The sequence below is a fragment of the Cercospora beticola genome, chromosome 9 (assembly GCF_033473495.1).
Source record: "Cercospora beticola chromosome 9, complete sequence".
NCBI classification, from domain to species: domain Eukaryota; kingdom Fungi; phylum Ascomycota; class Dothideomycetes; order Mycosphaerellales; family Mycosphaerellaceae; genus Cercospora; species Cercospora beticola.
In genome coordinates, this window is record NC_088943.1 from 951,875 (window position 1) to 970,025 (window position 18,151).

Genomic DNA, 18,151 nt, shown 5'->3' on the forward strand with positions numbered 1-18,151 from the left:
CCACCACCACCCACTCCTGTTTCTCCTTGCACCACCGCCGCCATGGATCAGATCAAGAAGGTGAGTCCGCTGACCGCTCCCACGCTGCCCCTCAATCGCCAGCAGAAACGCCCAACACGCTTTTCTTGGCCGCACGCGCACGAGCACAACCAGCTGTGGCGCACTGCCGCGTCGCCCATTTCGGACAATGTGATTTTCGAACAGCAAGACTAACCATGTTGGCAGCGTATGAATGCCCTCCGCATCGAGGCCGACGAGTCCGCCGCCAAGGTTGAGGAGTTGTCCGCAAAGGTCAAGGCCTTGGAGCAGGAGAACCTTCAAAAGGAGCAGGAAATCACATCGTTGCAGCACAAGACTTCCATGCTCGAGCAAGAAGTGGAGAAGCTCGAGAAGCTGCACAGCGAGGCCAAGTCGGCCGCAGACGACTCAGCACAGCACGGCACACAAAACGAGGCGCTGACGAGGAAGCTGCAACTGCTCGAGGAGGAGGCCGAGGCCAACGACAAGCAACTGCGAGAGACCAACGAGAAGTACGTAACACAAAGTGTACCCCTGATGTGGTGGGATGAGTGGACGGCTCGGTGGGGGACCACCAGGTGTTCCAGCAGGGGAACATTGATGTGCTGACAAATGAGTACTACAGGCTTCGCCAAACAGATGTCAAGGCCGGTCACTATGAGCGAAAGGTCCAGGCACTCGAGGCCAACAATGCCCAGTGGGAGACAAAGTACGAAGAGATGGCCAAGAAATATGCAGACACCAAGAAGGAGCTCGACGACTTTGTTGCTGAGATTGGCAACATCTAAGCATGTCATCTTGTTGGAGCATCTCACATCGGTGTGATCACGAAGCGGCGTAATGGCTGATGTGAGCGAGTTGAAAATATTGCAAGCGCGGCATCAACTTCGCGAACCACTACATGGTTGAGCTGAATCAGTTGGAGGATGCGACAAAAGGGCGCGCGGAGCATGAGATTTGAGGAGAAGCATGGCTGTAGAATGTCCAGATACACGGCGTTCGTCTGTCACTCCTTTGTGATGTATCTGGCTGCTTGATAGAGGTCGGCTTAGTTGCTGATGTGGAGTTCGAAATGCTGTTGCAGCAGATACCCTGAATACCAATACCATTTCCCCGATCAAATTAATCTCCATTTATTGCATACCAGATGATGACAGCACATGATCTACGCTCGGGGATAGAATGGCGCCAGGTGATCTGCCGAAATAAATCTCCGACGCGCTCAATCTTTTCGACAGCCCTAGCATATGAGATCGATGGTCGCAGTCGACGACCTGCGGGCAACAGCTTTTGGGAGTATCTGCGCATCACATCAGATTACAATGAATGCACTCCAGGATCAAATCATCTTTCTGGCGCTTTATACCCAATACTAGCAATACAACTCACGTATGCAGAGACGCTCTTAACATTCTAAACCGTTCAATACCCTCTTTCTTATTCACACAATGCCAAAATACTCCATCCCTTTCGTGGGCCGTTCCTGTTTCTCAGTTGTTACTCTGGCTGTTCAGAATCCTCAAAATTGCCAAGAACAAGTTCAAGATATCCAAGTACAAGCTGATCGCCGCTGCGATTTCCTCTTCTACATGGTAGTGGCGGATAATCAGTTGCGTGTCGACGAGAATGTACCCGGAGAAGATGAGTGCTGCGACGATTCCGTAACCGAGTTCAACGCCGCTGCTGTGCGGGAAGAAAGCGGACATGAAGCCAAAGATAATGAGCACCCAGAGGGCACCGAAGAGGTAGGGCATCCAGGATGTGAAGTCGTATTTGGTTTGGCAGGCGAAGAGGGAGAGGAAGACGAAGATTCCGAGGGTGAAGATTAGGGCTTGGAGGACGATGCGGGATTCGTAGAAGGAGGTTATTACGGAGATGCTGTAGGCCTGTGTAATTGTTAGTGTTCAATCCTTCATGGAGTATATGAAAATCGGTTGATGTTACTTACCTCCATCGCTGTGAAGACTCCCAAGAAGGCAAGGTTCATAGGATAGCTCTTCCTCTTCCAGAATGTCAAGAGCATGAAGCCGATCGCTCCGAAGAGCGAAACCCACATCGCCCATTGATTCGATTGGATCCAGTTCTTGTATGATTCGGAGAAGAATGAAACCGCGCTGAGCGCTGTAGTGAGGAGGAGCTGGACTGTGAGGATCGCGTAGACTTTGCGGATGAATTGAATGCGGATGGGCAGAGTGGCTTCTGCGACTGACCCGCCAAACTGTGTCCCTCGTCAGTATGCTGTCCTTCTCCTTGCCACTCATGCTATGCTTCGGTTGTGGCTTCCTCGTTTCTCTTACCTTGAAATCGTCCGGCACGTTATCATCCTCGCTTCTTGCTTCGCCCATCAACGGTTCGGCTTGGTAGGAGGGTGGCGCTTGGGAGTATTGCGGCGCTTCATCCTCGAAGCTGTCGCGCTGCGGCGCAGGCGTGTACTTGGTGTTCGCTGCCATCGTAGGCGTCGCTGCTCGTGGCGAAGCTGCTCGATGAAGGGATAAGGTATCGGTCGCTGGGCGAGGTCGTTTGTATCGACTGGCGTGGGCGAAAGCTGAGGATCTGGTGACAGAATCCGGCAGAAGGTCCAGGGTGCAGCCTGCGAGCTGGCGTAGTGGTGATGGCGGCCTTTGTCGCGCGGGGCTTAGCGCGAAATCGCCGAGCACGTGAAGGAAGGTCTGTGCATGTGCATGTGGCCTCTCGACTCAAACTCAACTCAACTCATCAACTTTCGCAACTGTCGTCCGAAGAGGAGTTGGAGACTCGTTTCCGCTTCTCCATTCCACGGCGACCGATTCCGGACTGAACAGGTCGCTGAATCGCTCTCTATGACACGAGCGACCGTCCACCACGATAGACTTTACGACTTCTTGGTTGTAAAGCGGGCGTATAGTGTTCGCCGTCTAATTGCTCTGTCAGGATACCAGATTGCACCCAGATCTACTTTCTGCCCCGCACAGCATCCGAACGCTCTGTGTTTCTCGCTAACTCGCTAGCAAGTACCCCCTGCTTGTATTGCAGCCTTGCGACGATGCAGCCTTCTTCACGTTGGCCGAGGCCAATCACGGGGGTCTTGGATTCCGGGCAAAATCTGTATGCTGCAAGTTCCACACCAGCGCGGTCGTTGACTAGTTGGAACAGATTGTTCACATCCGAATGGGCATTAGGCTGCTTGTCAAGATGAGTTAGGAGCTGACGAAGATCGAAGAACTCATAATTGTCGACGGACCATGGCTACGACAGCACGTAGACCCGCTGCTATGGGCGTGCTTTGGGCCACATCCCATGGACCTGCGTGGCAAGAAGGCGTCCTTCGGCAAGAGACGAAAGGGCAGGGGGCATCCAAAGGGCCAGCGAGTTCAGTGGCTTAGGCTTCCGCCAGCTGTTGCCGTAATATGGAGTGGTAGTCAGGATTGTGTACCTCAGAAAAGCGTGCCCGGCCTCGTGGTGTTATGGAAACCATGCCTGCCCTGGTGATGCCACTTCAGGCGATACCTTCGCGGTAAAGACGGCACACCTCGATCGTCCGCATTTTCTTGCATTTCTCTCCTTCTCGCCGCCTTCGACCGAGGATGTAATCTTATTCACACCCTGCAATGTTCATGGAACGAATGGGTACCGAGGACTGCTTATACGCGACCGGCGTTGCGATTGACCAAGGCCAGGTTCGCATGCGCAGAGACTTAAGACTTATTTTACAGCGAACAGTAGTATCACGGTGCGACGCCGAGGTTGACAGGGTGAAAGGTTCTGCCTCAGCGCCGAATGCAATGACCGACTAACAGCAATCTTATGGTAGCGCAACGACAGAACAGGGTTTTCTACCAGTGTCAACTTGTTCTGACTCTCTCCGTCTCCATCAACCCAATTGCTTATTCGGAAGCGAGCATTGCTAAGCACCACACTCGTTTACAAACAGCCTATGGCACTCACGACACCCACGCTCTTTTGAGATAACAGAAATACCTACCCAGCCGACCGAACGAACTGTTCCACACAAAAATGCGCTTCCTCGCCACCGTCCTCTTGGGTGCAATCCCAACCGCTTCCGCTCAATATAGTGCCTATCTTGTTGGCTGTATTGGACAGATCCAGCAACAAATCGAGGCCCTTGACTATACGGTCGCCGGCTTCGATGGCGCTCCCCTTACCGGAGTATCAGACATTCTCGGAATTCAGACACAAGCCGACTCTCTTGGCCGCACTATCCAGTCATGCACATACATCGCCTATGATACTCCACTCCTCAACAGTCAAGACTCAGAAATCGTATCAGCTGCCATCTTGCAGTTACGGCCAATTGTCGAAGATCTTCTTACTCGCCTCCAATTCTTGAGGCCAAAATTCGACTCGGCCTTCTTTGGAGTTTTCAGCGTGAGCAAGCAGATCCAACAGGTTTTGACAGACCAGAAGGCTTTGACTGTCGCTTTCGCTCATGAGGTTACGAAGAAACTGTCGGGGGCCTACCGTGAAAAAGCGCCAGAGCTTACGGATGAGTTCAAGGATGCTTTCGATGTGGCCATTGCTGAATACGCCGTTGCGGTATGTACCATTCTTTCTTAGAACTCCGACTGATCCACAAACTACTGAGGTGCTGACGGCTTATTCTTGTTACAGGACGGTATTCAGCTTCCAGGAATTCCAATCCCACCTTTTGTGCCAAAGAAAGTTTGAGCTCGAGGCTCAGGCTGGAGCTGAGGCATAAATTTGTTATCGTGAGAGCGAACGAGAGGAGAAGCAGCTGAACTACATTATCGACGACAAGCCCTTGCGAAAGGGAAAGCTTACAAGATGTCGAACCTGAGTGGTGAGAAAGCATAAACATGTGCCAAGTATATGTCTATTATATGCATAATGTCCGATCGAAATCACATAAGTATAATATAATTTGATTTATGGAAATATGCATTCACATCAATCTACGCCACATCATTCCACTTCAAAGCCTTCGTACCACTTTTCAGTACCGGGCCATACGACTACTCGGGCGAAAATTTCGCGGCGTTGAACTTGCAGCCCGGCGCGAAGAGGCGATGTGTCTTTCCGAGTTTCGTTTCATAAGTGACAAATCTGTCCACCTTCTGCAGAACCATGAAGTCCTCCTCCTAGCCTCCTGCAATTCACCTTTGTGTTCCCTGCCTGATTCTCGCGCCCTTCGGAAAAAAGCTCCGCCGCTCCCGAACTTCGATGTCACGTCCACTTTCACCTCCGTATGAATGGATACGTGGTGTTCAAACCCTGATGCACAGCAAACAGTGAGTACAACACGAACCGCGTAACGACGCAGGGCGAGATTCACTTAATGTAGTCGAGGCGTAAAGATGAGCGGAGAAGTTACGCAGGAATACGAGGCTCAGACTTCGAACGGACGAACGGGCTGAGCACACCGAGAATATTATACCACTACTAACTGCACCATGCGAGCGAATACAAGATGATGGTCGCAAGTGTTGACTTCCACCACATGAGCTCCAGTCTTGTCATTAGTGCCTGGCCGGCCTCCTACCACTTGTTGAAACCTGCTAAAAGGCAAGCCCAGCTAACAGTGCTACAGCGATGGCAGCCACAGAACCTTGTCCAACGATCGGTACAGCAGCACCCGTGTATGCCGCAGGTGTGAAGGTTCCTGTAGGAGCATTGCCAGTAGTATTGCTCGCAGCGCTAGTCATCGAAGGCGAACCCGCCCCTGGAGCGCCGTACCCTGCTGGTGATCCTGCTGGAGCGGATTTCGGCGCTGCGGCGTCGGGCGCTGCTGTCTGCCACGTTAGCTCAAGATACGACAACATGGCTGCAAAGCACTTACAAGCTGCTGGTGACGCGTTTTGTCCTAGGGGCAGTGTCAGCACAATACTTTGACAATATTCGAGCGCAGTTCCCACCTTGTTGCGCGGCCGGAGCCGGAGCCGGAGCCGGAGAGGAGCTTTCACCAGAACTTCCGGACGCTGCTGAGCCACCACCAGCACTCTCGAAATCAGCAATGACGCTGGCCAGCTGGTCCTGAGCTGGTTTAATGACTCCTGAAGCGACTGGGGCAAGTGATGGTGGAACCTTGCTGACCACGGTGTCGACCTAGAGTCACAGATTCATGCTTAGCCAATGTATCGTACACTGCCGACCATTTTTACTGAACTCACCAAGTCCTTCTGTACCTTGTCAGCTTCTTGGAGCTTGCTCAGCACATCCTGGGCTGCACCGGCAGAAGCAAGCGCACTCTTCTGAGCAGTCAAATCTGTCAACGCCTGCTGCACAGCCTTCGCTAGGTCTTGCACTGGCGAAGCAAGAGAAAGGGCGTCGGCTTGCTCGATTGATTCAGACGCTTTAGCATCAGTTGCACCCTTGCTGAGTGCGGTTGTGATTGCATCCAGCTTGCTCTTGACCTTGTCATTGTCACCTTGGCCACTGTAGCTGGTGATGGTGGCGTCGAAGTCGTTGACAGCATCGATCGCTGCCTGAACATCTTGGGCTAGCGTAGCAGTATCTCGAGTTGCAATGGTTGCTGCCAATGCACCAATGGCGAAGCCTAGAAGAGAGAGCTTCATGATGATATGCTTGGATGAGATGTCACTGAAGGATCGAGGAGAAATGTGGACTTGGATACGGCAAAGGCAAGGCGTTTGTCCCTACAAATATTCTCGCCAACCAACGCAAGTCCCTTCGGATTCCTATATGACTCGGATAGCCATACTCGCAGAAGCTTGCGATGAATACCTGCAAGGTACGCCAATCCGACGCTTGATCCTGCAACGCCTCAGCTTTACCCTGGTTCGTTCCTTCTCGGGTCTTTACCGAGAGTGGAGAGACTTAACTTCACCGACTGAACAACCGTCATGCGCTGCACTCGGTCGCAAGATACGCTTTTTTCATGGCATGGGCTTTATACGACGAAGCCAATAAAGCTTCTTGAACTGCTGGCGCCCAAGAATGAAGGACATGAAGCATGGATCAGAGCGATGAACGGAAATGTACGAATCGACCACAATTAATGTACACCTTCTCAGTCCTGCTCATGCGGCCACAACCACATTGAGTTCACCAGGTTCTCCGCACGCACGTGAAAGGTCTGCCGACTGTCTGCACGTACCATCAGCGAGCTTCATCCCTGTAATGAAGAGCCTCGAAGATTGAGACTTTCACCGTATGGGGCAAATAACGGTCCGATGCTGGTAAATGCACCCTTTCTCACGAGTGTGAAAAGACACTACGCAGAATGTCTCCAATGATGCACAAAACTACCTCACGGACCTGTCACTCAGTAAATTCCGCACTTTGCTTGACAACGGCACTATCCAACTACTTCACCAATCGCTAAGTGCTGTCGCCCACCATGAAGCTCCTAATGTTTGTCACCCTGCTCGACTGCCTCACGACAGTCACCGGCCAAGCACAGAGCATTGTCGACGCGTTGCAGCTTGTGCAGCAGGGTATCAGGTACTCCGACTCACTGGTATACCGCTTCGACGGCAATCCTTACACAGGCGCACTGGACGCTATCAACATTCAAGAATCAGCCGATCAAGTCGGCCATGCAGTCGAATACTGTATTGCAGTCGCCAATGCCTCCCCACTCCTGAACGATCAAGATTCTGGAGCAGTCGCCGTCGCCATTCTATCTTTGCGCCCAGACGTTGAGACACTGCTCAAGAGGATTGCTTCCAAGAAATGGAACTTCGACCAAGTTGTCGTCGGCCTCTTTCCCGTCAGCAAGCAAGTTCAGCAGGCCCTCACAGATCAGAAAGCTTTGACTATCGCACTCGGAAACGCCGTCGCGTCAAAGCTATCCGGAGCCTACAGACAAGCCGCACCTCTCCTTTTGGAAGAATTCAGCGCTTCATTTGATAGTGCCATCGCGGCATTTGTCCCTCAGGTGCCATAGGTCAGACGTGCAACTCATGCGAGCAAAAGACTACGAGCTGACACATCTGACCTTAGAGTATCGGCTGTTCAGCGAGAGACATTGGGACTCTCACCCAGAAGCGCACCCTTCGGCCCAAGGCACCTTCGAAGCAGTTCAATAGTCAGGGCATCAGTGACTTCTCGACGTACCATAATCTTCAATATTATTACGTAGTCTCAACTGGTTAAGAATCAGCTTCTTGTCCAGAATCAGTCTTCATCATTCTCGCTTCATCATGAGCACTCTCAGCTTGTTCACTCCCGATCATTTCACGCGTTCGAAGGCCTGTCGAAGAGGCCGGTCACCTTGCCAGGAGCAAATCTCATTTCGGCCGGAATTTCGACGAGCTGGTATCGGAGGTCGCTATTCTCTTTTTCTCATTTAGTGGCCGCTCTGGACTCCAGAAGAGACTTGTTGCGCAACAGCCCTGGTCCTGGTGCTGGTCAAGAGGTGTACGTAGCGGCAAACAGAGAGGCAATTGCGGCATATACAACGCTTAATGCGAAACGTACATCGACGGATCGCGAAGCGAAGAGATGCTTGTCCAATATCGGCTTCCCCATGGGATCCGCAGAGTAATGCGGAGCGATTCTGGGTTGGCCTGACTATCGGGTATGTCTGGCGGCTATTGTCGTGGTATCGAAGACTTCCGATGAAGCGTAAGGTATGGCTCATGAAAGACATCGAAGAACTGAGATGACTCTTAGCTCGTTTGCATTTCGTTCACTCATCTCTCCTACTGGGTCGCACATCAACGAACACCCCGAACTCTAGCTACGATGACTTCAGAGAAACGCTTCGCCATCAGCAGCGATCCGACGAAGACTCCCTCCAGCGAGAGTCCTCATGGTGCTTTCGAGCAGGAAGATGCTTTTAAAGCAGGACTCTCAGACGAAAGAGCCATTGCATACGACGGTGGCAACGTGGACTCAGATGCCGGAGCCTTCCCCAAGGTATGCCACCAATAATCCATCATCCACGACCCACATGCCACTAATATTCGAAACAGATGTGCTGGAAACTCTTCGGCTCCCTCTCAGCCATGTCCTTCCTCTGGGTCGGTTCCCAAATCGGGCTCTTCCTCTTCGGCTCCTCCCTAGTCCCCATATACTCAGAAATCGGCGGCGCCGACGGTATCTTCCTCTGGATAGTCATCGGCTACCTGATACCCAACTCCGCTCTATGTCCCTTTGTCGGCGCTCTGTCAGATATGTTTGGACGTAAATACGTGGCGGCCGTTGGTCAGATTCTGCTAGTTGCTGGACCTGCTGTGGTTTCAAACTCTCATTCCATGACTCAAGCGATTTTTGGCATGGTCATTTCGGGTTTGGGAGCGGGATTGAATGAGATGATCGCTTTGGCCGGGACGTCTGAATTAGTTCCAATCAAGAAGCGGCCCTTTTATGTGAGTATGGTTATTTTCACGATTAGCCCATTCATTCCGAGTCCCATGTGGGCGCAGTTGATTATTAGGGCGAAGAATTGGAGATACGTTGGGTTTTTGGTTGGTGGGTACAATCTCGTGGGATTGTTCTTGGTCATCTTCTGTTACTATCCTCCTCCGAGACCTCATCGTAAGCTGGCGATGGAGATTGTAAAGACGGTGGACTATTGGGGTGGAATTTTAAGTACGCTGGGGGTCACGCTGCTCATGATGGGTATGCAGTGGGGTGCTTATCAGGTAAGTTATACTCCATTGATGCTATCGTATACCGATGCTAATCGTCCGAGTAGTACGCCTGGAGTAGCGCTCACGTACTGGTCCCATTTATGCTCGGAATTACAGTCATTACTGCGTTCTTCGTCTGGGAGATAAAGTATGCCCCACATCCTATGATTCCCAAGGCTGTATTTTCGAAGGACAAGCGATCGATGATTATGATCTTCCTTATTACGTTCTTCAGTGGGGGGAACTTCTTCGTTATGCTCATATTCTGGCCAACTCAAGTCTACAACGTATATGGCGATGATCCGATCCAGATCGGTAAGACTTGCAATATCTATCGCTGAATAGAAGTAGATGCTGATAATCAGTCTGCAGGCATTCGGACACTCCCAATTGGATCGGGAATCATCTTCGGTGCAGCTTTCAACTTGCTTTTATTTGGCATGTTCAAAGGCCGCACGACATTCTTGATGATCTTCTGGACATCGGTCATGACAGTCTTCACAGCCTGTGTCTCGCTTGCCGATCGCCACAACTTGAACCCTATGATCTATGTAGGGTTGTTGTCATATCACGACCAGAGCAATGCTGACACGGTGCAGGCTATCTTGACCATCGCGAATGTGGGCGTGGGTGCAGTCATCTTTCCTGCCTCGATCATGGCACAGATATACTGTCCTACAGAGTACATCGGAACTATCACAGCGATCAGCTTGGCAATACGCTACATTGGAGGTCAGTATCTATCAGAACGTTGATGACAATGTTTTTTTGACTGACAATCTTCGCCAGGCGCTGTCGGTTTCACTGCCTACTACAACGTCTTCTACCACAAGCTTACAGAAGAATACGCCATTCCCGCAGGCCTCAAGATTGTTCTTGCGGGCATTACAGAGGACTACGACACTCTTTACGACCTCATTACCTACGCTGCACAAGCTCAGTACCATGCTCTGAGGGACTTAATCGAAACCAGTCCGTCGGTCACCATGAAAGGACAAGCAGTCTACGACGATATCATTTTTCATGTGCAGGAAGCTTTCGTCCTTGCTTATAGATGGCCATATTGGATTAGTGTGGCTTTCGGTGGGGCATGCGTCGTATGCGCTCTGGGACTGAGAGACATTAGGCGGGTGATGTAAGGGTGTTGCTGATTGGATAGGGTCAAGGCTATATATGGCAAGAAGTGCGATCTGGTCGATGCGTGGTGGAGTTGAGCGATGTTTTGCAGCACATGAAGGAATGAGAACTGCGTGCCTGGAGCCGCAGCTAAGCATGTACTTCTGATAGATTCGAATGCGATCATTCTATCACGAGGCTAAATCGACAATGTTCAAACGCTACATTGCGTGCTTCCATTTGACTTCGATCAGCGTGGATGTGCTCGTCAGACTCTCGTGCTGATTGTGCATCCCACCAACACAACGACTGTGACTGAATGCAATCTGCCTCAGCGCTTGGGACTGACAGCATGCAAACGACTCATGAGAGAATCCCCGCATCGATACGCTACGACAAATTTTATGAAACCCGCCACCGTCTAAGCATCGATTTGCGTGCCTAATCTCTGCTCGTGGAGCCTGTCAAAACCATTGCCGTACATGGAGGGTCATAGCGGATCGACTGTCGGGATGATTCCAGACAGTTCAAGCGACTCGCATCTTCCTCGTCATTCTTCGCAACGGCAAAGATCCAGACCAGGTAACGTGCAGAGCTATGCCGACGGCAGTTCATCAAAGTTGTGCTAGAATGTCCCATGTTCTTGTCCCTCCGTGAGCGATTGCAGATCTACTGTCCAAGGTTGTAGTATTGAAGGCAATTAGCGACTGTATGGAATACTTCGGTTGATGTCATTTGAAAGTGAGTGCGCATAAGGACAATCCGCATCGCGCAGTGCAAGTAGAAAATATGCCGTATCGTATAGCCGCAATTCGGATCGACGGTGTACAGTACCAATTGAGCAGCGGATGTCGTGTCACTGAAGAACGCGAAAACTATAAAGTTCGGTTCTTGGTTGCACTGTCGCTTACAGTGGTCCTGCAGCTCGTGTAGTCAATGCTGAGTAACTTTACATGGTCGCGTACAGTACAGTAGACGTAGCACATCAGGATGTAGTTCTAGAGTTAGTTCCGAGATAACCGAAACTGTTCCCACAGAACTAGGTTAATATCCTTACCGAAACCTTCACGTCCTGTAGCATGGCTCCCCTGGGTTTGCCTGAACGCTATGCTTGCGCCGTATCACCATGATTGTGCGGGACGCAAGACGATGCAAAAGACGAGTGCCGCGCTCGGGACTTCGAGCAATCCATAGCGCGATAACCGTTATTCATTGTTCTTGCTCTACACTCTTCTCGACGCGTTGCAGCAATATGAGGTCCGCCAAAATTCTGTTGTTCGTTAGCGTGGAGGCTGCCAGTTTTGACAATGACTGTTGTCAACTCGAACTGGAGAAGGTGCGTAATTTCATCCACGTGAATGGTTCGTAGACTCATTGAGACCAGGCGCTGGTGAAGCGAACAGATGTCGGGGACATTGTTGCCGGCGTGAAAAACATCACAAGCCAAGCGACAATCTTAGTCAAAGATATCGAAGCCATCGATCCTACCGACGTTGTGTCAGCCGTTGCGGTCAACTCACAAGGCCAGGTGGTCCAAGCTGCGATCAACACCAGTGTTGCACAGGCCGATACATTCAACGACATATCCTTGAATGAGGGCGTGAAGCTGATTCGACCGATCCACGCTCTGGTGACTGTCGCTCTCGAAGTTATCAATGGCCTTACAAGTAGGAAAAGGTTTTTCGAAGACGTCCAACTTGCGCCCATAGTTCTCGACGTCTTCAAAACCCTGAATGCAACCGCTCGAGACTTCTCCGACACCGTAGTCGGCCAACTCCCGAAAAATCTTAGGGCAAGCGCTGCAGCTTTAACGAAACCAGTGTTCGAGGGTCTCGATGGAGCGATATCTTGCTTCGGGACGGAGGGAACTGGAATGTGTTTCAATGTCACCGATCCTCTTGTGAACGCCACTGTTTTGACGAGCGGCGGAAAGCAGACGGCATCGGCCTTCTATATGATGTTGTCGGCGGTAGCCCTGGCCATAGCGTTCGTAGTATGAGAGATCTAAGTAGCTAGGACATTTCGACACTGTAGACGAATGTTTAGCGTTCGTCGACTCTTCTTTATGCTTCGTGGATTCTTTCGACCTCGACGTTCAGCGGTTGCTCTGCCGACCTCCTGCTCCTGCCTCCAAAGTGGTTCGGCGGGAGAAGCTGGTATGCTTCAGCGATGTAGCTGAGTCGCGAGGCGATGACCGCCTCGAGTCCTTTGCTTATCGTCGCCAGGAGGGGTATGGGTCGGAAGGCTTGTGGTTTGGTGAAATCAGACTTTCGCGTGGCTGTCGTAATGTGACGACTTTTGCTATGTTGCAGCCCGTGTGCAGCCTTCGTAGGTCGAGCGACACCTGGTATATCCGGAGCACCGTCTTGCCGACCACCGGCCAGGCTTTCTGCCAGACCTCGAACGTAATCTAATCAAGTCCCGCCGCCTTGCGGTTAACGTGTGTGCGCGATGGCCTGTTGTACTTCTCGTAGTGTCAAGCTCGAGAGCGTCGCCGGCATGAGGTCCGGTAGTGGCTGTGTGGGTCCTTGGTCGACTTACCGCGGATGTGGAAAGATCGGGTAAAATATTGGCATGAGGAGGCTGGTCTTCTTACTCTCTTCTTCTGCGATCGGCGTTCCTTGCTGGAGAACTAGTACCTCGAATTCCGATGTCGCCGTCCGCGTGTACTTGTGCGCCTTCAAGATGTTCGCATCGTTGGTCAGGAAATCGGCCCAGTGTCGACTCTTTTATTCGTCCATTGCTCCATGATTCGAGCTGTTGCTATAAGCAAGTTCGTCAATAGTGCTCCAATACAGGCACTCCAGTGCCACAAGCGTGCTGACGTGAGGGTGGGAGAGGCAGAGAGGTCTGAGGTGGTGACACAAGTGTGATTGGAACGGCACATGACTAAGCAGCCTCCCGTCCCGCCCAGCCAACAGCCTAAAACCAACTGAGTTCCTTCCACTCTACTCTCATTCAACCAATTGGTGGCACGTAACAGCATGTTGCAGCTGTATAGCAGTGTACACTGCATGAAAGTCTTGCCTTTGCGCGAAGGTGACAATCTATCATCCGCTTCACCGCTGCGGTCTCCATCTTGGACTAGAAGCTGTATGTCCCAATACATCTAACGGCCCAATTGAAACGAAATGTCCGACAACTCTTCAGAAGCCAGTCATGACCGCCAGAGACGAACGAAGCGCGTGCGTAAGTGGACCAAAGAAGACCGGGCAAAACATCGTATTGTGGAAAAGGAACGTCGCGAGGCTTTCAACGAGTCGCTCATGAAGCTCGCTGCCCTCATTCCGGCTCTGGAGACTTCCCCGCAAAGCCAGCTCTCGAAGCACGTGGTGGTGAACGCAAGCATACGGCAACATGAACTGCAGATGGAGGCCCTGGCGACGGTCATCGCAGAGCGAGATGCCTTACTGGCTGAAGTCAATCAGTGGCGGTCGCTATGTAGCATGGGCGACATGCAGGTTCCTGGCGATCTGAGTTCACTCGATGCGATCAACCTGCCAAACACAGTGACCAATCTTCCATCAATACCGCCATTTCGGTCATCCGCGGTACAAGTACAGCCGTCGGCAACTACGGATCTCATGTACGACAACATGACATTCTACGAAGGAATGGAACAATCGGCTTTGCATACTGAAGATTCTGTTCTGGCTGTAACACTCTATCCACATTCTGCGCTACAAGACGCGACATGCAACAGAGGTTCGTAATAAGCTGTTGTGCTATGGTATCGCCTGGAAGGCTTGCTCAATCTTGGCCTTGCTTTCCATCAAACCACCTGTGAACAACGCGAGTGCATCGTCCAGACGCTGTTTAGTCACAGGGTCGCCAAGGATGGCTCTCTGTAACTCTTCGCCGTTGTTTGCCAAATAATCCGTCTCTGTGCTGGCTGAACTTGGAAGTCCTTTGATGGAGAGCGGATCACTCTTGCACACGCCTCGCAGACGTTCCGGTGTACTCCAATTAGCATAAGCGTGTGCCGCCTTTGGCTTGCCCACGCCTGGTTGCTTCGATTCATCGTACGACAAACTGGCGAGCTCATTCAACACTTCTGGAGAAATGGTGGCGCTGTGGCACCCATGTTCTCCAGCGGCCATTGCCTCTTTCGCATTGATGAAACTGGCCTGTTTGAGCAATGGCTGCTCTTTGCCAGTCTCTTTGTACAGTCGAGCGTACGTCTCCAAGATCTGCAGCGTGCGAGCCGACATGGTGTGTTGCAGCGCTGGATCTTCTGCATTTGGCCACAGAGCGTGATCGTCGTGCGCTTTCACCTCATTGAAGTATGGACTGATGTACAAGCATTCCGCCTGACTAGCTGCGATCGCCTGCGGCAGACTGAACAAGGCAGTCCCCAATGTTCGAATGCCTTCCTTCTTCAAGATCGGGCATGCGTTCAGTGCTGGCCCAGTGGATGGGATCTTGATGCAGTATCGATCCTGCGAGATTCCGGCCCTCGCAAATTCCTTGGCATAAGCTCTGGCAGAGTCTAGGACCGCTTGAGTATCGTACGCCTCGTTGGGGTAAACTTGGAGAAGCACACGGCCTTTGATGTTGTCGATATTGTTCTTACACATCTGAACTGCCTGCCGGACATCAGCGATCATCATCGCGTGACCTGCCGGAGATGGCAAGACTCACGATTCGAGTGTACGCGGCCTTCCAGCCCAATGGTTTCATCTCTTTGCACACCTCTTCGAACATGGTCTTGTTCTCTGGGTGAGACATCTGCTGGTTGACCCAGAGATTGTTACTTGTCATATCGTTCGGTGTGATCTGCAGATTCTTGGAGTATGTCGGATCCATCCAATCTACATCCACATTCAATTCTTCCTCGAGCTGCTGCAGCCATGTCTTCGATGTTGTGTGAGGCATCGTGAAGCACAATTGATGTACAGACCTTGGAATAGCAGGGCCGGCAGCTCTTAAGACCTTCGAATCCTCAGAGACAACCGCGAAAAGTCTTGCCACGTCGCTGACGGAACCTGTACAGGCGTCCCCACCACCCTGCACAGGCTCGTGGCCGAACCAAACACGTGGACGTCTAAGTTAGAACAAGTATGTTCTTCCTCGTTTCGAATGGAAGTTCCATGAACCCCAGACCGTGCCTGTACAGGCCACGAGGGGGAAAGCGGGGTTCCTGGGGGCGAGCAGGGTGCCGACAGGGGACCTGAGTCAAAAATGGCCCACGAAACGTGACCCCAAAAATGCTCCACCGTGCTATCCTGTGCAGGGCATTCATGTTTTGTCAGGTGATGTCGTATCGGGCTCGTCGGGTCGACGTCGAGGACGAAAGAGGCGGCGACATCGTTGCAACGCATCGTACCACCAGGTCCGTCGATGTATATGAGTAGCGCTTCAGTCTCAAGATCGCGTTCCATCGCACGCCTTGCAACAACAATCGTGCCTTTCAGCATTACACTACTGTGCCAACACCATGTCGAAAACCATCGATATCTTGAAGATTGATGCAGCATCCGCAGAACACCTAGAGGATACGAAACATGCATTAGACTGGCAGCGGAACATCGAAGCAACGATTCGGAACCCTCTCGCCCATCTCACCAAGGAACTACTCCAACGTCAAGCGGACCTGTTCTGCACGACATATGAGTTCCAGGATGAGTCCGAGATTTTTCGCAAAGCAGCGCTTCTTGCCCAACGACCGGAAGAATTCGAGGATATCGAGGAGCTTACTGAAGATGACAAGAAATACCTCCGGATGGAACAGACGCATCGATGGAATTTGCCCTGGACTCTGTATCTTTGTATCGGCATCGTCTCTCTGGGTTCCGCTATCCAAGGCTGGGATAACACAGGCGCAAATGGAGCGAATCTCAGCTTTCCCGAAGAGTTCGGCATTGCTCATAACGGTTGGCTCGTCGGTGCTATCAATGCTAGCCCTACCATGTTTGGCTTGCTAAGCGCATGGGCGGCAGATCCCATTAACAATCTGCTCGGCCGTCGCGGAACCATCTTCCTGACCAACATATTCGTTGTCTTTCCTGTACTAGCTCAGGCGTTCACTCATAGCTGGTGGGAACTGATGCTCTGCCGCCTGTTCATGGGTATCGGAATGGGCATCAAGATCTCTACCATCCCAATCTACACTGCTGAAGTGGCACCGACAAACATCAGAGGTGGACTGGTCACAAGCTTCCAGCTTTGGGTCGCTTTCGGGATTCTCGTGGGCTTCTCCGTGAATCTGATGTTCAAAGATGTCGGAAAGAATGCATGGAGATTTCAGCTAGCAGCAGCTTTCGTGCCTGCTGTGCCTTTGCTCTTCCTGATCTGGCTTTGCCCTGGTAAGTTTCTCGAAAATTATCGATGCCGTCGAGGCTTCAGGTCCACTGATCGTTCAACAGAATCGCCTCGTTGGTATCTGAAAAAGAATCAATACCGCAAAGCCTTTGCATCCTTCTGCCGCATCCGGAACACACAGCTGATCGCTGCTCGTGAGCTCTACTTTGCGCATGCTCAACTTGTGCAAGAGCGCCTTGCTTTTGAGGGTACATCGCTGGCTCGCCGCGCTCTGGAACTTTTCACAGTACCACGTCTTCGCCGAGCTACCGCTGCATCTGCTTGGATCGTGATATCCCAACAATTCTCAGGAATCAATGTGATGGCCTTCTACTCATCGACAGTCTTTGCCGAGGCCGGATACTCGGTGACAAATTCACTGCTGGCTTCCTGGGGATTTGGACTAGTGACTCTGATCTTCGCTCTGCCTGCTGTGTACAACATGGACACGTTTGGGAGACGCAACATGCTCCTGTCTACATTCCCCAATATGGCTTGGTGCCTGCTCGCTGCCGGATTATGTTTCCTCCTTAACGACTCCAATTCCGCACGCATCCCGCTGATCGCCCTCTTCATCTACCTCTTCGCTGCTTTTTACGGAGTCGGGATTGGTCCAATCCCGTCAATATACTTCAGCGAGGCCTTTCCGCTATCACATCGCGAGATCGGTGGGGCATTCACCATCTGCGTCAACAACTCGGTCAGCAGCGCACTGAGTTTGACTTTCCCCTCACTCCTGAACAAAATTGGCGCCACGGGGGCGTTCGGTCTCTATGCGGGCCTAAACATATTGGCCTTTGTTGTCATCTTCTTCATCGTGCCTGAGACTAAACAGCTCTCCCTCGAGCAGCTTGATTATGTCTTTGGCGTCCCCACCACCAAGCACGCCAGCTATCAGTCTCGAGTGTGGTTGCCGTGGTTTGTCAGACGTTGGATCTTGTGGAGACGGAACGAGAAGCTGGTGCCTTTGTATCAAATTGCACGCTTGTGAAGGGTTCAGGCTTATTCTGTTCTTGGATCATTTGAAGATTTGCAGCCCACTAAATGAAAGCCTACATTAGTGATTTACATGTTTTCGACTGTTCATGTCTTGCTTTTCTCTCGCTCGGTGAATGGAATGAACATCGGTAGAAGCCGTCGAGTGCTGAGGCGGGCTGACCTAT

At 51.6% G+C, this 18,151-nt stretch overlaps 10 protein-coding genes across 10 annotated transcripts; 7 read left to right on the forward strand and 3 right to left on the reverse strand.

The window, feature by feature from the left end:
* Window positions 1-42: 42 nt before the first annotated feature.
* RHO25_012602 (uncharacterized protein) lies at window positions 43-806 on the forward strand (the record flags this gene model as incomplete). The annotated part of the gene is made up of 3 exons (XM_023603902.2): window positions 43-60; window positions 226-530; window positions 644-806. The coding sequence occupies 3 exons, from the start codon at window positions 43-45 to the stop codon at window positions 804-806; spliced, it is 486 nt and encodes a 161-aa protein (XP_023450207.1).
* Window positions 807-1,508: 702 nt separating this feature from the next.
* RHO25_012603 (uncharacterized protein) lies at window positions 1,509-2,468 on the reverse strand (the record flags this gene model as incomplete). The annotated part of the gene is made up of 3 exons (XM_023603903.2): window positions 1,509-1,904; window positions 1,967-2,236; window positions 2,316-2,468. The coding sequence occupies 3 exons, from the start codon at window positions 2,466-2,468 to the stop codon at window positions 1,509-1,511; spliced, it is 819 nt and encodes a 272-aa protein (XP_023450208.1).
* A 1,543-nt stretch (window positions 2,469-4,011) lies between these two features.
* On the forward strand, window positions 4,012-4,683 carry RHO25_012604 (uncharacterized protein; the record flags this gene model as incomplete). The annotated part of the gene is made up of 2 exons (XM_023603904.1): window positions 4,012-4,551; window positions 4,627-4,683. The coding sequence occupies 2 exons, from the start codon at window positions 4,012-4,014 to the stop codon at window positions 4,681-4,683; spliced, it is 597 nt and encodes a 198-aa protein (XP_023450561.1).
* An 848-nt stretch (window positions 4,684-5,531) lies between these two features.
* RHO25_012605 (uncharacterized protein) lies at window positions 5,532-6,548 on the reverse strand (the record flags this gene model as incomplete). Its single annotated transcript, XM_023603905.1, has 4 exons — window positions 5,532-5,761; window positions 5,813-5,836; window positions 5,889-6,078; window positions 6,144-6,548. 4 exons carry the CDS (start codon window positions 6,546-6,548, stop codon window positions 5,532-5,534), a joined length of 849 nt encoding a protein of 282 aa, XP_023450560.1.
* Window positions 6,549-7,333: 785 nt separating this feature from the next.
* On the forward strand, window positions 7,334-8,091 carry RHO25_012606 (uncharacterized protein; the record flags this gene model as incomplete). Its single annotated transcript, XM_023603906.2, has 2 exons — window positions 7,334-7,873; window positions 7,939-8,091. The coding sequence occupies 2 exons, from the start codon at window positions 7,334-7,336 to the stop codon at window positions 8,089-8,091; spliced, it is 693 nt and encodes a 230-aa protein (XP_023450563.1).
* A 591-nt stretch (window positions 8,092-8,682) lies between these two features.
* On the forward strand, window positions 8,683-10,711 carry RHO25_012607 (uncharacterized protein; the record flags this gene model as incomplete). The annotated part of the gene is made up of 6 exons (XM_023603907.1): window positions 8,683-8,856; window positions 8,913-9,584; window positions 9,638-9,887; window positions 9,945-10,123; window positions 10,172-10,304; window positions 10,362-10,711. The coding sequence occupies 6 exons, from the start codon at window positions 8,683-8,685 to the stop codon at window positions 10,709-10,711; spliced, it is 1,758 nt and encodes a 585-aa protein (XP_023450562.1).
* Window positions 10,712-11,940: 1,229 nt separating this feature from the next.
* On the forward strand, window positions 11,941-12,687 carry RHO25_012608 (uncharacterized protein; the record flags this gene model as incomplete). The annotated part of the gene is made up of 2 exons (XM_023603908.1): window positions 11,941-12,024; window positions 12,073-12,687. The coding sequence occupies 2 exons, from the start codon at window positions 11,941-11,943 to the stop codon at window positions 12,685-12,687; spliced, it is 699 nt and encodes a 232-aa protein (XP_023450559.1).
* Window positions 12,688-13,819: 1,132 nt separating this feature from the next.
* On the forward strand, window positions 13,820-14,401 carry RHO25_012609 (uncharacterized protein; the record flags this gene model as incomplete). The annotated part of the gene is made up of 1 exon (XM_065603570.1): window positions 13,820-14,401. One exon carries the CDS (start codon window positions 13,820-13,822, stop codon window positions 14,399-14,401), a length of 582 nt encoding a protein of 193 aa, XP_065459642.1.
* Window positions 14,402-14,413: 12 nt separating this feature from the next.
* Window positions 14,414-15,563, reverse strand: RHO25_012610 (uncharacterized protein; the record flags this gene model as incomplete). The annotated part of the gene is made up of 2 exons (XM_023603909.2): window positions 14,414-15,274; window positions 15,330-15,563. 2 exons carry the CDS (start codon window positions 15,561-15,563, stop codon window positions 14,414-14,416), a joined length of 1,095 nt encoding a protein of 364 aa, XP_023450558.1.
* A 562-nt stretch (window positions 15,564-16,125) lies between these two features.
* On the forward strand, window positions 16,126-17,979 carry RHO25_012611 (uncharacterized protein; the record flags this gene model as incomplete). The annotated part of the gene is made up of 2 exons (XM_023603910.2): window positions 16,126-16,993; window positions 17,054-17,979. 2 exons carry the CDS (start codon window positions 16,126-16,128, stop codon window positions 17,977-17,979), a joined length of 1,794 nt encoding a protein of 597 aa, XP_023450510.1.
* Between the last annotated feature and the right edge of the window lie 172 nt (window positions 17,980-18,151).